Source organism: Salvelinus namaycush, chromosome 31, assembly GCF_016432855.1.
Source record: "Salvelinus namaycush isolate Seneca chromosome 31, SaNama_1.0, whole genome shotgun sequence".
In the NCBI taxonomy this organism is placed as follows: Eukaryota; Metazoa; Chordata; class Actinopteri; order Salmoniformes; family Salmonidae; genus Salvelinus; species Salvelinus namaycush.
Genome location: NC_052337.1, coordinates 34,471,876 through 34,488,392, shown reverse-complemented (window position 1 = coordinate 34,488,392; position 16,517 = coordinate 34,471,876). Strand labels below are relative to the sequence as shown.

Here is a 16,517-nt window from a genome sequence, read left to right as displayed (position 1 = left end):
GAATTGTTTCTTGCCTTATGCTGGGCATCATTCACAAGTGATAGGCTAATATTGTTACCCATCTGACTATTCTTGATTTTATCTTGTTTTTACATATACTAAATAATATGTGTGAAATTTGTTTTGATTTAGAATGGAACATTATGCACCTGTCTCGAAACGGGGCAGCGGGAAAAATACATGTAATCTATGCACTTAAATAGCAAATGGAGGACGCCTTTCCGTGGTTCATTTTCATGCCAGGCAGGTTGGATATACTCCTGTTGTAAATATAACCGATGTGCTAAATATTAAGAAAGTTGAGAAATAAATATAGTAGGCCTGGCCTATGATGGGATCCTCTTCTTTTTAATATCGACCATCACTTCTCGCACAGTTGCATAGCCTATAGAAATGTTGCGCAACATGAGCTCATGGGCTCTCATGAAGTGTTTGATTAGATTTGATTACGTTTGCATTGATGTCAGAGTGATTAGAGGGACAATAGAGTGCTTGAGTACCAGGCAGTTAGCAAGTTTGGTAGGCTACTAATGACCATCACTTGGAGAAGCCTAATTACCGTGACTAAACGGTCACTTGGAATTGAACTGCCTTCATGACTCATGACTGCCGGTGTGGCGATAATACGGGACACCGCAACAGCCCTATGCACGACCAAATAATTTCTGCGCAAACGGTCAGAAACCGTCTCGGAGAAGCTCACCTGCGTGCTCGTCGTCTTCACCAGGCTCTTGACCAGACTGCAGTTTGTTGTTGTAACTGACTTCAGTGGGGAAATGCTCACCTTTTGATGGCCACTGGCGCATTGGAGAATTGTACCGGGCAAATGGCAGACGGCGTGTATGGAGTTGCGTGGGCTAACATCATAATGCAATGAAATCGTAGTATGGAATCCTAATACGTATAGAATGGCAATACACATCGTGTCAGCGCCTACGTATCAGGATGATATGATCAGGCCCCCTCCATCCTCCATCTTGTCAGCTAGCTCTGTCACTCCACAGTGGCTGGTGTTTGTATGCTGAGCACTCTCCCGCCCTCTCGTTTATCATTGTTGTAGGTGTTATTGGCCGTGTTAGCCAGCTGCACGCGCAGCACCATGGGAACAGGGTGAGCGACGACGGCAAGGCAAATGGCTCATCTACTCCAGCTTTGGGAGTGTCTCTCTTTGGTGTGTGTGTGTTTGGAGGGTGGAGGTCACTGAAGTATCTTGTGTGGGTTTACATTATGAGGGGGAAGGAGGTGTTGTTGCTGTACAGGAACAGCTGAGCTCGCTCTCGCTCATGTGTGACAGACAGATAGGCAGGCAAGCTGTCAGAGGAGCACCTGCGAATCTTAATCACCCCGTCGCCATCATTTACGCCTTGACACAACACCAAGCCCCCTCCACACTGCCCCATCCCTCTCTCCACTGCCCCCTCCACCAGCACGGCCACCCCTCCATCAGACTCCCACTGACTGCCTGTCATACCTCGGCTCTCTGCTCTGCCTCCAGCTAACGCAGCAGCGTATGAGAGCCTACCTGCATATTAATCTGTTACAGGACTGAGACTGCTGCTATAGCCCAGCATATATCTATTTTACAGAGGGCTCCTTTTCATTGGATTTGTTCACTCTTTCTTCCACCAAGGCTTTCTCTTTAGTGTCTCCCTGCTCCTTTAGTTACCAGGCTAGTAGGACAGGAGTGGATGTGGAAGACAATGTGATTTGGTGCAGTGCTAAATCACATTTGTGTTGAGGAATGGGTGAGTTAACGTGTGGCGTGCGTCACCGATGTGGAAGGAGAGAGAGAGAGGCAGGCAGGCAGACAGACAGACAGACATGGGCTCCCATTTAGCCAAGTGATCATCCGAGTGGCGATGTTGAGAAAAGCTGCTGCTGCTGCTCGCTTGACTGAATACGTATGATGACAAATGGCTCTGAAAGCTAGCACCCTCACCCTGTTCTGCTGCGTATAAAAGGTGTATGTGATTTGAGAGGTGCGATCCAGATTGAGTAGGAGTTGTCTTTAACCGACCTTCTTGTTTTCCTCTCCCGACCTCCCTCCCCATTGACTCTTTCTTTCTTTCATTGTCCTGCTCCCTGATTTGAGTGCAGAGCAGTTCTCTGCCTCTCTCCCTTTGTGTGTCTTCTGTGTGTATTGTTCAGTGTGTAAACCTTGGTAATACATAGAGCAGTGTGGGTGTGTGAAGTGAAGAACGACTGAAGCATAGTAGTGTTGCAGGATGTGATTGGTAGTGTGCGCGCGTGTGTGTTTTTTGGGATAGAGCTGAGAGTTCGGGGCTGCTGGTCTCCTTACGAGCGAGCTCTCTGCTGTTCATCCACTCAGACAATCACTCATCTGGGGGAGATTAAAACGCTGCACCCTGGGAAACATGTCCTTTTTTCCCCCCATCTCTCTTCTTTCCCCTCCCTTACTCTGTCTCTAACCCTCTGCTCTTTTATTGTCACGCTCGCTCGCTCTCTCTCTCATTCCCTCTCCCTCCCTGGGCTAGAGAGAGAAAGGCAGGCAGGCGGGCTTTGATATTCTGCTCTCATACCTGTGCTGGAGTCACATGGTAGTGCCCGAGTCCTCCTGCCTGTTTTTCTAATATGGCTTTTTCCCCTCCTCACCTCCACCGCAGCATTCAGTTTGGGCAGTTGTTTTTTTCCCCTCTTGCTGCCTGCTGTCGCTCCGGTCCTCCGTTCTCACGACGCACCGCTGGTGTGCGATGTATGTTTATGTCGGCAGCATGCCGCGGAGCCAGAGAGTGCTAGCGGGCAGCAGTGGCGGCAGCGCTAGTCCTGGTGTTAGCAGCGGCGGTCTGTGTCTGTCCCTGCCTGAGCTCAGCTACTGTCTCTGTTTCCCCTGTACAGTGCTGCTCCAGCATGGAGCCGACCCCAACATTCGCAACACCGACGGCAAGAGTGCCCTGGACCTTGCCGACCCATCCGCTAAGGCTGTGCTCACTGGTAAGTGATGAGCGATTATTATGTATTTTTTTAAATTTTATTTGACCTCTTCCTCCCTCTTTCTTTCTCTCAGGTTACCTCTATCACTCTTAAGTCTCTCTACCTCCACTGCACTCTTTCTCTCTACCTCTCTCACGCTCTCTACCTCTACCACTCTATCTCTCTTTGTATCTACCAGTCTTTCTCTTTGTGTCTACATACCTTCACCTCTAGCAGTCTCTCTACCCCTCGCTCTCTCTACCTACGTACCTGACCTCTTGCGCCTCACCTCTACTTCCACCTCTCTCTCGCTCTTTCCCAGAGATAAGTTGTCGAACTGCGAATGATCCTCCACTTGTATCCACACTACTCTATCCTTCATCCTCTTCCATGGTCTTATCTGTTGATTTTGTGTGTGAGTTGGTTGTGTGATTCTCTCCTTTCAGCAGTCAGACAAATCCATAATTAGGCTGTTCCGTTGTGTTTCTGTTCTTTCACGCTCTCTCTGTTCACGCGGTTTCATCATATTCCCTGGCTGGTAGATAAATTAAAGAGCGATACAGAGCGGAGAACTGTCCTAAAAGGCTATCCCACCCACCTTGTAAACATAAATCACAGAGAGGATGTTATTTGTCTGGAATTTTTGTATGTGATGCAAACGTGAACTGATTTTGATAACAGTATTCAACAACAAAACATTCACATGATACGAGAGCAGACAGGACTATTACACACTCAGAAAGCGTTTAGTACGTTGGAGTGTGGCACGCAAGAAGAGCAACCCACTGTTTACTGTTGTCTATTTGTCCTCTGTTGCTGAATATGACCGTGACACAAACTTCAGCTTATTGATTGCTGTGTGTAGGCCGCAGTATTAAGCCGTGCGTGTGTGTTTAGATTTCTTGGAGATGAATGTATAATGATGCTGATACAACATCTTAATTATACCACCTGCTAGGACTTTCCTTTTGAGACACTGTCAGTGAACTGATGTAATCCAGGTAGAAAATGCCCATCACTGTCACACTAAACTCTGGCCTTGTAGTATCATGACCCGGCTATCAACAATCACCAGACGACTTTCATGGTTTGAGAAAGAGCAGCCGAGAGGACTGTACTGTCTGTATAAATAGTGTAGCAGCGAGAGAGGAGAACCCCTCCAGTCACTGGAGTACTCCAGATAATTGTTACATATCGACTTTTCTTATCTCTCTCTGCACTTTGCGCCAGCACTCTGTCCGACCCTCATGCTGCTCAAGGCCTCGACTCTCTCTCCCAGAGCAAAGCTAACAGTGTTCACACACATACTAGGGAAGGGGGTTTAAAACAATTTTACTATTCAAATAGTATCATGAATTTTTGCACTAAATCTGGATATTCTAAATACATGATTTTTAAAAATTAAACAGTTTGTTTTGTTACTTTTTTTTTTTTACCTGATCACTGCTGCGTGAGGGAGAGAGGCTGGTACTCTATTGCTGTAAAGGGGCTTGGAGCGAGCAGACGGAGGGAGACGGAGTGTCACAGTAGCCACTAGCCACGGCAACTAGGCTACAGCCAAGACAAGCTAACTTGTAGCAGCCACAATGTTATTTATCATCACATATAACAGTGCCTGTCTTGACTGAAGTAGCCTAGAGAGAGGCTGGACAATAGAACTAGAGGTCAGCCGATTATGATTTTCCAACGCCGATACCGATTATTGGAGGACCAACAAAAGCCGATACCGATTTATTTTTATTTCTAATAATAACAATTACAATAATACTGAATGAACACTTTTCTTTTACCTCAATATAATACATCAATAAAATCATTTTAGCCTCAAATAAATAATGAAACATGTTCAATTTGGTTTAAATAATGAAAAAAGTGTTGGAGAAGAAAGTAAAAGTGCAATATGTGCCATGTAAGAAAGATAATGTTTAAGTTCCTTGCTCAGAACATGAGAACATATGAAAGCTGGTGGTTCCTTTTTAAGTCTTCAATATTCCCAGGTAAGAAGTTTTAGGTTGTAGTTATTATATGAATTATAGGACTATTTCTCTCTCTACCATTTGTATTTCATATACCTTTGACTATTGGATGTTCTTATAGGCACTTTAGTATTGCCAGTGTAACAGTATAGCTTCCGTCCCTCTCCTCGCTCCTACCTGGGCTCGAACCAGGAACACATCGACAACAGCCACCCTCGAAGCATCGTTACCCATCGCTCCACAAAAGCCGCGGCCCTTGCTAAGCAAGGGGAACAACTACTCCCAAGTCTCAGAGCGAGTGACGTCACCGATTGAAACGCTATTAGCCCGCACCCCGCTAACTAGCTAGCCATTTCACATCGGTTACACCAGTCTAATCTCGGGAATTGATTGGAGTCAAAAACAGCTCAATGCTTGAAGCATTGCGAAGAGCTGCTGGCAAACGCACGAAAGTGCTGTTTGAATGAATGCTTACGAGCCTGCTGCTGCCTACCACCGCTCAGTCAGACTGCTCTATCAAATATCAAATCATAGACTTAATTATAACATAACACACAGAAATACGAGCCTTTGGTCATTGATATGGTCGAATCCGGAAACTATCATTTCGAAAACAAAACGTTTATTCTTTCAGTGAAATACGGAACCGTTCCATATTTTATCTAATGGGTGGCAACCCTAAGTCTAGATATTGCTGTCACATTGCACAACCTTCAATGTTATGTCATAATTATGTACAATTATGGCAAATTAATTATGGTCTTTGTTAGGAATAAATAGACTTCACACAGTTCGCAGCGAGCCAGCGGCCCAAACTGCTGCATATACCCAGACTGCTTGCACGGAACGCAAGAGAAGTGACACAATTTCCCTAATTATAAGAAATTCATGTTAGCAGGAAATATTAACTAAATATGCAGGTTTAAAAATATATACTTGTGTATTGATTTTAAAGAAAGGCATTGGTGTTTATGGTTAGGTTTGGTGCAACGACAGTGCTAAATCATCACCCGTTTGGCGAAGTAGGCTGTGATTCGATGAGAAATTAACAGGCACCGCATCGATTATATGCAACGTAGGACACGCTACATAAACTAGTAATATCAACCATGTGTAGTTAACTAGTGATTATGTTCAGATTGATTGTTTTTTATAAGATAAGTTTAATGCTAGCTAGCAACTTACCATGGCTTCTTGCTGCCTTCGCGTAACAGGTAGTCAGCCTGCCATGCAGGCTCCTTGTGGAGTGCAATGTAAGGCAGGTGGTTAGAGCGTTGGACTAGTAACCGGAAGGTTGCAAAAACGAATTCCCAAGCTGACAAGGTAAAAATCTGTCATTCTGCCCCTGAACAAGGCAGTTAACCCACCGTTACTAGGCCTTCATTGAAAATAAGAATGTGCTCTTAACTGACTTGCCTAGTTAAATAAAGGTGTAAAAAAACCCGGCTAAATCGGTGTCCAAAAATACAGATTGCCGATTGTTATGAAAACTTGAAAACGGCCCTAATTAAACAGCCATTCCGATTAATTTGTCGACCTCTAAATAGAACGAGTTAAAATTCACCAAAGTCTGAAAAACAGCAAAAGAACATTGGCTAAGCTGGAACACTAGCGCGAGCCCATAGCAAATGAATGGAATCGAATGTGCGCGGAGCCTGTTTTGACTGGATTGATACTTAGAATTTTATTTCGCCTAAAATGCACAAAACAATGTATCCCTTTTTATTTTACCACTACAATCTGTTCGTCGGACAAAACTGGAAAAAAACAACTTGTGTAGTAAGTAAACATCTGCACCTCGATGGTGTCAACTGTGCTTATGTCTGCGTAATGAAAGTAGGGGAAAAATGAAAACATCAAATCAAATTTTATTTGTCACATACACATGGTTAGCAGATGTTAATGCAAGTGTAGCGAAATGCTTGTGCTTCTAGTTCCAACAATGCAGTAATAACCAACAAGTAATCTAACCTAACAATTCCACAACTACTACCTTATACACACAAGTGTAAAGGGATAAAGAATATGTACATAAAGATATATGAATGAGTGATGGTACAGAACGGCATAGGCAAGATGCAGTAGATGGGATGATACAGTAGATACTCTATATGAGATGAGTAATGTAGGGTATGTAAACTTCTGACTATTTCTTGTCTAGTGATCGATGACAAAAGAGCTCACTGCCCAGACATACATAATTACAAAGAGGAGGTTTTCCTCATTGAAATGGTTGAAAAAAATCTAAATTTACACATGGTGAGATATTTGGCGAAATAGACCGGCATGCCTCTCCATAGGAAAACAATGGGGGGAGCTCAGCGTTCCAAGACCAAAAAGTATTTTGGGGCTAGCATTTGATGACAACCAAGCTCGCTGCCCAGATCTACATAATTAGAAAGAGGAGATTATTTTGATTTAAATGACGTCCGACCAGAAGAAAATCTAAATATACACATTGCAAGATATTTGACGAAATAGACCGACATGCCTATATTTCCCCTATAGGAATCAATAGAACAGAGTTCTATCAGAGTTCCATGAGTCATTTTTTTGTTTACATTTTAACTTCTAACAACGTGAGCAGGTCTCGTTGCCAACAATAGACGAAAAACAATGAGCTGGGAATAGAACGTTCGGAAGGTGAGTTGGTGCCATGGTGCTCAATAGAACTAATAGGCAGGGTGAAAAATGACCCAAAAGAAGGCCTGTTTTTTGGTCATATTATGAAACTGGGCTCCAAGGCGGATGCGATGAACTAGCTTTTATCAGAAAAAAGCATTGTTTAAAATGTCATCTGTCCAGCCTGCTAGCTAAGCTAGCCAGCTATAGCTAGCTAGGATAATTGAGGCTACCTCCCCAAACCCATTCAGATAAAACAACAATCTACCTTTTGGTTGCTCGTTGTGGCCTACTACTTCTCAATTCGCTAACATTTTAATTCTGTAACTTTATTCCATCTTGCTTTGCGTTAGTGAACTCTCACTCCACTTGCTACACATTGAGCCTCTTTGCCACTTTGATTGGCCAACAAAAACAACAAGCTACATGTGTTAAAATAGGCATTTTTTATCGCAAAAATATATACTCACACAAGTATTCGAATACTAACGTTAATTTGGATATTAGAATAAACGCCACACTTGTTTTTCTATCCTCATGGGGACCTACATTTGATTTCTACTCAAAATCCTTTCCCCCTGACTTAAACCCAATCCCCAACCCTAATTGTAACCCTAAACCTAACCCCTAAGCTTAAAATAGCTGTTGTCCTCGCGGGGATGTGGGAAATGTCCCCACGAGGGAGATTTTTCCTTGTTTTACTATCCTTGTGGTGACTTTTGGGGATTTCAGGTGCCCACGAGTACAGAAGAACAAGACACCCACACAGTTTCTCTCTCTGAGATAGAGAAACTATAGGACTGTTATCTTGAAAAGGAGATTCCACTGACACTTAGTTTTGTCTCCTCGCCTGGCACAATCTTCTCCTTGTAATATAGAGCTCAGTTCTAATGTCACGAGTGGAGACGAGACCGACAACATTTTGAGGAGTCCGTCTTTTTTCCTCTGCAATATTTTTGCCAGATTGGATCGATATGGATGTTCTTTATGCAGACCATTAAAAACTCTTTCAATGGCACTTCAATGAAACAAGGGGAGAATAGAACAGAGGCACTGCATGTGGGTTGAATGTCTTCTTTTTATTCAGCACTTAGCTTAGACATTGGAATATGTTTATAATAATGTAGAAACCAAGGACACGTCGTACTAAAATTATACTTGATTGCAATAGATTGTCAAATCATTCGCTGAAACCTATTTGCAGGGCTCTTACGAGGCTTTTCCCATTCATAGCAGGATAATGTTGTGCTTTCTCAGTTGGCCTACCTAAAAGGAGTGGACGTTGTATTGTGCTGACTGTGTTACATAAACAATCCCCCTCAAGGTTAGTCTTGAACAGAGGACCAAGCAGAGGCTCAATGATCCTGGTGTTGCTCTGGCTATGTTATACATCCTCTGGATTTTAGCTTATACAGTAGTAACAGGACTGATGTCTCGAGGAAAAAGCCCAAGCCTTTGGCTGTGAAAAGGCACAAAGCGACAAACCATAACCATCTCACCGTAAGAACTGTGTTAGAGGCCATGGGCTAGGTTTTGTTCCAAACTTACCCCATGGACAAGAGCACAGTGTAATCATGCGATATCTGGTATGTTCTACCAGTTATCTATGTCTGTGATATGAGGTAAGTTACATGCAATCTATATAGATCTGTCATATGAAATAAGCTAGACGTACTGTGTATACACAGTAATAACAGCCAATATAATTCTATTAACTTATGATTGACTATTGCGGTCTAGGAACCGTCAAAGACTCTGACGTTCGTGTACCAACCTAGAGTAAACTGACTCCTCTCATCCACAGGACTGTACATCATACTCTACTCTGGTCTAGCTTGTTTTACATTGACATGTTGTTTTCTAGAGGGCACCAGAAATGGTATCTTCTTTTAAAGATGCCACACCTGGGAGTCCACACCGTACTTCAAAACACTGTGGCACGGTGCGTTACTGTTAGCCCCTGTCTGTAGTGTACTCCTAGTTGCAGACTGCATTTTGGATGGATTTAGAGCTGTTATTCAGTTCTTCTACCTCAGTGCGAACAGCGAGTACACTGTTTGATTAAAGATTATATTGACCTATAAACTACCCGGGTGACGGGGAACAAATATCCTGTAGCGATGATAAATTTAGATCTACGCCGTTCCAGCAAAGCTTGAAGTGTTGCCACGGTTCCTGAGCGGAGAATATATCCCTACATGTAATCCGTAACTAACGGCTACGAAAATGCATTTTCAAATCCCGGCTAGAAGTAATTTAGTGTTACGGACGACACCCGGGGTTAGTCTTTTGTTGGATCCTCAAAGCTTGCATTAAAGAAATCTCCTTATAACACAGCTTGATACATGCTGCTCCACGTCGTCCTCCACACACAGATTAATCGCTGTTGAATTATTGACTTTTTCCAGATGACTTGAAATTAAATTCGCTGTACTCTGCGTATGAAAAGGATCATGTAATGTTGTTTCACACATCTCATCTTGTGATGGAAAAATGCAAGGCATGTTGAGAGGCCCCAGTATGATGAGTAGGATGTTCTTTCGGCCCCGGGGAGGGGGGAAGATGGTCCCCAATATGATGGGAGACCTCTCCAACAGAACACAATGACATGCAGATAAGAAGATGGAGGAACATTTATGCAGATTGTACATGCTGAAGCAAGTCGACTTTGCACCCATTTAGTATCGAGTGCTTATTTGGATGTCATTTTGGCTGTATTGTCTTTGCAACTCTGCAAATGAAAGACACAGATCGAGCTGGATCGAGTGGTCTGTGCGTGATTTGAGTCTGACGTTTAGCCCCAGAAGCACCTGTAGCGCTACCCCCTATGCGAGGTAGATGTAGATTTTGATAGGAGTGCCAGAACCTGAGCAAGATGAGTAAGATGCTGTGTGGGCACTCCCTTTCTCTTTTCCCTCTCCTGCAGCCAGGACCTCTACCTGGTACTGATGAAGTGTCTGCCCCAGCTCTCAGCCGCCCCGGCCCCACTCCACCACACCCCACCGCCGTGCTTAGAATCACAGGGAGTGAGAAGGGCGCTGAGAGCAGTGGAGAGAGAGGTTGACTAAAAGGGACAGTGATAGAGTGAGGGTGCGTTGAGACCAGCTGCTCTTGAGGCTACACAGAGACAATAGGTTCACGGAGTGTTAAAGGTCCATTGAAGCAGTTATTATCTCCATATTAAATTATTTCTGGAAAACAATTAAGTATCTGATTATTTTTGGCCATTTTAATAGAAAACAAACTACTTTTTAGCAATTTCTCAAGCAAGAATGTTGCTACGATTGTCTGGGAGTGGGGAGGGGAAAACTGAAAATTAGATGTTATTGGCAGGGAGGTTTGGAACTCTTTCTTATTGGTCTATTAACTAATTTACCACATGGTGATGTCACCATAGAAGGTCAAAACAGCATCCCAACAAAACATGCAGAAATTTCAGGCAGTCTTTTTAAAAACCTCTTACATTATCATTTTCACAATTTTACAGTATTATTCCAACCTCATAGCGTGGAAATATGTTTGTATATGTACAGTGCATTAGGAAAGTATTCAGACTTCCCTTTTTTACAGTCGTGTTCTAAAATGGATAAAATTAAACATGTTCATCATCAATCTAAACACAATACCCCATAATGACAAAGCGAGAAAAGGTTTTTAGACATGTTTGCAAATGTATATATAAAAAAAACAGTGAAATACCTTATTTACATACGTATTTAGACCCTTTGCTATGAGACTCAAAATTGAACCTCAGGTGAATTCTGTTTCCATTGATCGTCCTTGGTCAGTGGTGGAAAAAGTACCCAATTTTCATACTTGAGTAAAAGTATAGATACCTTATTAGAAAATTACTCAAGTGAAAGTCACCCAGTAAAATACTACTTGAATAAAGTTCTAAAAGTATTTGATTTTAAATATACTTAAGTATCAAAAGTAAATGTAATTGCTCAGATATACTTAAGAATTGAAAGTAAAAGTATACATTTCAAATTTCTTATATTAAACAAACCAGATGGAACCATTTTTTTTATTTACGGATTTTTTAAAATTTACCTATAACCAGGGGCACACTCCAACATTCAGACATAATTTACAAGCATTTGTGTTTCGTCAGTCCGCCAGATCAGAGGCAGTAGGGATGACCAGGATATTCTCTTGTTAAGTTTGTGAATTGGATAATTTTCCTGTCTTGCTAAGCATTCAAATCAAATCAAATTTATTTATATAGCCCTTCGTACATCAGCTGATATCTCAAAGTGCTGTACAGAAACCCAGCCTAAAACCCCAAACAGCAAGCAATGCAGGTGTAGAAGCACGGTGGCTAGGAAAAACTCCCTAGAAAGGCCAAAACCTTAGAAGAAACTTAGAGAGGAACCATGCTATGAGGGGTGGCCAGTCCTCTTCTGGCTGTGCCGGGTGGAGATTATAACAGAACATGGCCAAGATGTTCAAATGTTCATAAATGACCAGCATGGTCAAATAATAATAATCACAGTAGTTGTTGAGGGTGCAGCAAGTCAGCACCTCTGGAGTAAATGTCAGTTGGCTTTTCATAGCCGATCATTAAGAGTATCTCTACCGCTCCTGCGGTCTCTAGAGATTTGAAAACAGCAGGTCAAAATGTAATGAGTACTTTTGGGTGTCAGGGAAAATTAAGTAAAAAGTATATTATTTTCTTTAGGAATGTAGTGAAGTAAAAGTTAAGTACAGGTACCCTAAAAACGACTTAAGTATTTTTACTTAAGTACTTTACACCACTGCTTGAGATGATTCGACAACTTGATTGGAGTCCACCTGTGATAAATTCAATTGATTGGACATTATTTGGAAAGGGACACACCTGTCTATATAAGGTCCCACAGTTGACAGTGCATGTCAGAGCAAAAACCAAGCCATGAGGTTGACGGAATCGTTCGTAGAGCTCCGACACAGGATTGTCGAGGCACAGATCTGGGGAAGGGTACCAAAAAATGTCTGCAGCATTGAAGGTCCCCAAGAACACAGTGGCCTCCATCATTCTTAAATGGAAGAAGTTTGGAGCCACCAAGACGCTTCCTAGAGCTGGCCACCCGGCCAAACTGAGCAATCGGGGGAGAAGGGCCTTGGTCAGGGAGGTGACCAAGAACCCAGTGGCCTCTCTGACAGAGCTCCAGAGTTCCTCTGTGGAGATGGGAGAACCTTCCAGTAGGACAACCATCTCTGCAGCACTCCACCAATCAGATCTTTATCGTAGCGTGGCCAAACGGAAGCCAATCCTCAGTAAATGGCACAGCCCGCTTGGAGTTTGCCAAAAGGCACCTAAAGGATTCTCAGACCATGAGAAACAAGATTATCTGGTCTGATGAAAGCAAGATTGAACTCTTTGGCCTGAATGCCAAGCGTCATGTCTGGAGGAAACCTGGCACCATCCCTACGGTGAAGCATGGTGGTGGCAGCATCATGCTGTGGGCATGTTTTTCAGCAGCAGGGACTGGGAGACTAGTCAGGATCGAACAAATATGAACGGTGCAAAGTACAGGGAGATCCTTGATGAAAACCTGCTCCAGAGCTCTCAGGATCTCAGACTGGGGCGACGGTTCACCTTCCAACAGGACAACAACCCTAAGCACACAGCCAAGACAACGCAGGAGTGGCTTCGGGACAAGTCTCTGTCTTTGAGTGGTTCAGCCAGATCCCGGACTTGAACCCGATCTAACATCTCTGGAGAGACCTGAAAATAGCTGTGCAGCAACGCTCCCCTTCCAACCCGACAGAGCTTGAGAGGATCTGCAAAGAAGATCGAGAGAAACTCCCCAAATACAGGTGTGGTTGTAATGTAACAACATTTTGGAAAGTCAAGGGGTCTGAAGACTTCCCGAATGCACTGTATATACTCTGCACTCCTCAGTAAACTGTCCATCTCTGTGTACCCGACGCAAGACCCACTGGTTGATGCTTATTTATAAAACCCTCTTAGGCCTCACTCCCCCCTAAGATACCTCCTCATCCTCCACATACACCTGTTCTGCCAGTCACATTCTGTTAAAAGTCCCCAAAGCACACACATCCCTGGGTCGCTCCTCTTTTCAGTTCGCTGCAGCTAGTGGACTGGAACGAGCCACAAAAACACTCAAACTGGACAGTTTTATCTCCATCTCTTCATTCAAAGACTCAATCATGGACACTCTTACTGACAGTTGTGGCTGCTTCGTGTGATGTATTGTTGTCTCTCCCTCTTGCCTTTGCTGTTATCTGTGCCCAATAATGTTTGTACCATGTTTTGTGCTGCTACCATGTTGTCATATTGTGTTGTTGCCATGCTGTGTTGTCTTAGGTCTCTCTTTATGTAGTGTTGTGGTGTCTATCTTGTCGTGATGTGTGCTTTGTCCTACTTTTTAACTTTTTATTATCCCAGCCCCCATCCTCGCAGGAGGCCTTTTGCCTTTTGGTAGGCCGTCATTGTAAATAAGAATTTGTTCTTAACTGACTTGACTAGTTAAATAAAGGTGAAATAAAAAAATATATACACACAGTGCTGTGAAAAAGTATTTGCCCCCTTCCTGATTTCTTATTTTTTTGCACATTTGTCACAATTAAATGTTTCAGATTATCAAACAAATGTTAATATTACACAAAGATAACCCAAGTAAACACACAATGCAGTTTAAGTGCTAATTTTATTTAAGGGAAAAAAGCTAACCGAACCTTCATGGCCCTATGTGACAAAGTAATTGCCCCCCCCCCCTTGTTAAATCATGTATTTACTGTGGTTAATCACATTATTTGGAAAGCTGAGTTCTATTTCACTAGCCACACCCAGGCCTGATTATTGCCAGACCTGTTGAATCAAGAAATCACTTAAAGAGAACCTGTCTGACAAAGTGAAGTAGGCCAAAAGATCTCAAAAAGCAAGACATCATGCCGTGATCCAAAGAAATTCAGGAATAGATGAGAAACAAAGTAAGTTCACAGTGGTGAACCTTCCCAGGAGTGGCTGGCCTACCAGAATTACCTCAAGAGCACAGCGACGACTCATCCAAGAGGTCACAAAAGAACCCACAACAACATCTAAAGAACTGCAGGTCTCACTTGCCTCAGTTAAGGTCAGTGTTCATGACTCAACCATAGGAAAGAGACTGGGCAAAAATGGCATCCATGGCAGAGTTCCAAGGCGAAAACCACTGCTGACTAAAAATAACATAAAGGCTCGTCTCACTTTTGGAAAAAAACATCTTGATGATCCCCAAGACTTTTGGGAAAATTTTCTTTGGACTGATGAGACAAAAGTTGAGCTTTTTGGAAGGGGTGTGTCCCGTTACGTCTGGCGTAAAAGTAACACAGCATTTCAGAAAAAGAACATCATACCAACAGTCAAATATGGTGGTGGTAGTGTGATGGTCTGGGGCTGCTTTGCTGCTTCAGGACCTGGACGACTTGCTGTGATTGATGGAACCATGAATTCTGCTCTCTACCAAAAAATCCTGAAGGGGAATGTCCGGCCATCAGTTCGTGACCTCAAGCTGAAGCGCACTTGGGTTCTGCAGCAGGACAATGATCCTAAACACACCAGCAAGTCCACCTCTGAATGGCTTTAAAAAAGCAAAATGAAGGTTTTGGAGTGGCTTAGTCAAAGTCCGGACTTGGAATCCGATTGAGATGCCGTGGCGTGACCTTAAAAAGGCGGTTCATGCTCAAACCCTCCAATGTGGCTGAATTAAAACAATTCTGCAAAGAAGAGTGGGCCAAAATTCCTCCACAGCGATGTGAAAGACTCATTGCCAGTTATCGCAAACGCTTGATTGCAGTTGTTGCTGCTGAGGGTGGCACAACCAGTTATTAGGTTTAGGGGGCAATTACTTTTTCACATAGGGCCATGAAGGTTCGGATAGCTTTTTCCCCCCTTAATAAATAAAATCATAACTTAACTGCATTTTGTGTTTACTTGGGTTATCTTTGTGTAATATTTAAATTTGTTTGATCTGAAACATTTGTGTCACGTGCAAAAAAATAAGAAATCAGGAAGGGGGCAAATACTTTTTCACAGCACTGTGTGTGTGTGTGTGTGTATATGTATGTATATACATACATAATACATACAGTGGCAAGAAAAAATAATCGGAACCCTTTGGAATTACCTGGATTTCTGCATAAATTGGGCATAAAATATGATCTGACCATCTAAGTCACAACAGTAGACACACACAGTGTGCTTAAACTAATAACACACAAATTATTGTATTTTTATTGTCTATTGAATACATCGTTTAAACATTCAGTGTAGGAAAAAGTATGTGAACGCCTAGGCTAATGACTTCTCCAAAAGATGATTGGAGTCAGGAGTCAACTAACCTGGAGTCCAAGAGATGAGATGAGATGAGATATTGGTTAGAGTTGCCCTGTCGTATACAAAATACTCACCAAATTTGAGTTTGCTATTCGCAACAAGCATTGCCTAATGTGAACCTTGCCTCGAACAAAAGAGATCTCAGAAGACCTAAGATTAAGAGTTGACTGGCATAAAGCTGGAAAGGGTTACAAAAGTATCTCTGAAAGCCTTGATGTTCATCAGGCCACGGTAAGACAAATTGTCTGTGAATGGAGAAAGTTCAGCACTGTTGCTACTCTCTCTAGGAGTGGCCGTCCTGCAAAGATGACTGCAAGAATACGGCGCAGAATGCTCAATGAGGTTAAGAAGAATCCTAGTGTCATCTAAAGACTTAAAGAAATCTCTGGAACATGCTTGTATCTCTGACGAGTCAACGATACATTTACATTTACATTTAAGTCATTTAGCAGACGCTCTTATCCAGAGCGACTTACAAATTGGTGCATTCACCTTATGATATCCAGTGGAACAACCACTTTACAATAGTGCATCTAACTCTTTTAAGGGGGAGGGGGGGGTTAGAAGGATTACTTTATCCTATCCTAGGTATTCCTTAAAGAGGTGGGGTTTCAGGTGTCTCCGGAAGGTGGTGATTGACTCCGCTGACCTGGCGTCGTGAGGGA

General features: G+C 42.9%; 1 protein-coding gene across 1 annotated transcript in view; it reads left to right on the top strand.

Annotated features, from left to right (window-relative positions):
- LOC120025711 (poly [ADP-ribose] polymerase tankyrase-1-like) overlaps nucleotides 1–16,517 on the top strand; it is a 110,035-nt gene that overhangs the window by 12,256 nt on the left and 81,262 nt on the right. The window contains exon 3 of the mRNA XM_038970289.1: nucleotides 2,857–2,952. Coding sequence (XP_038826217.1) covers nucleotides 2,857–2,952 — 96 coding nt within the window. The remainder of the gene's footprint in view (nucleotides 1–2,856; nucleotides 2,953–16,517) is intronic.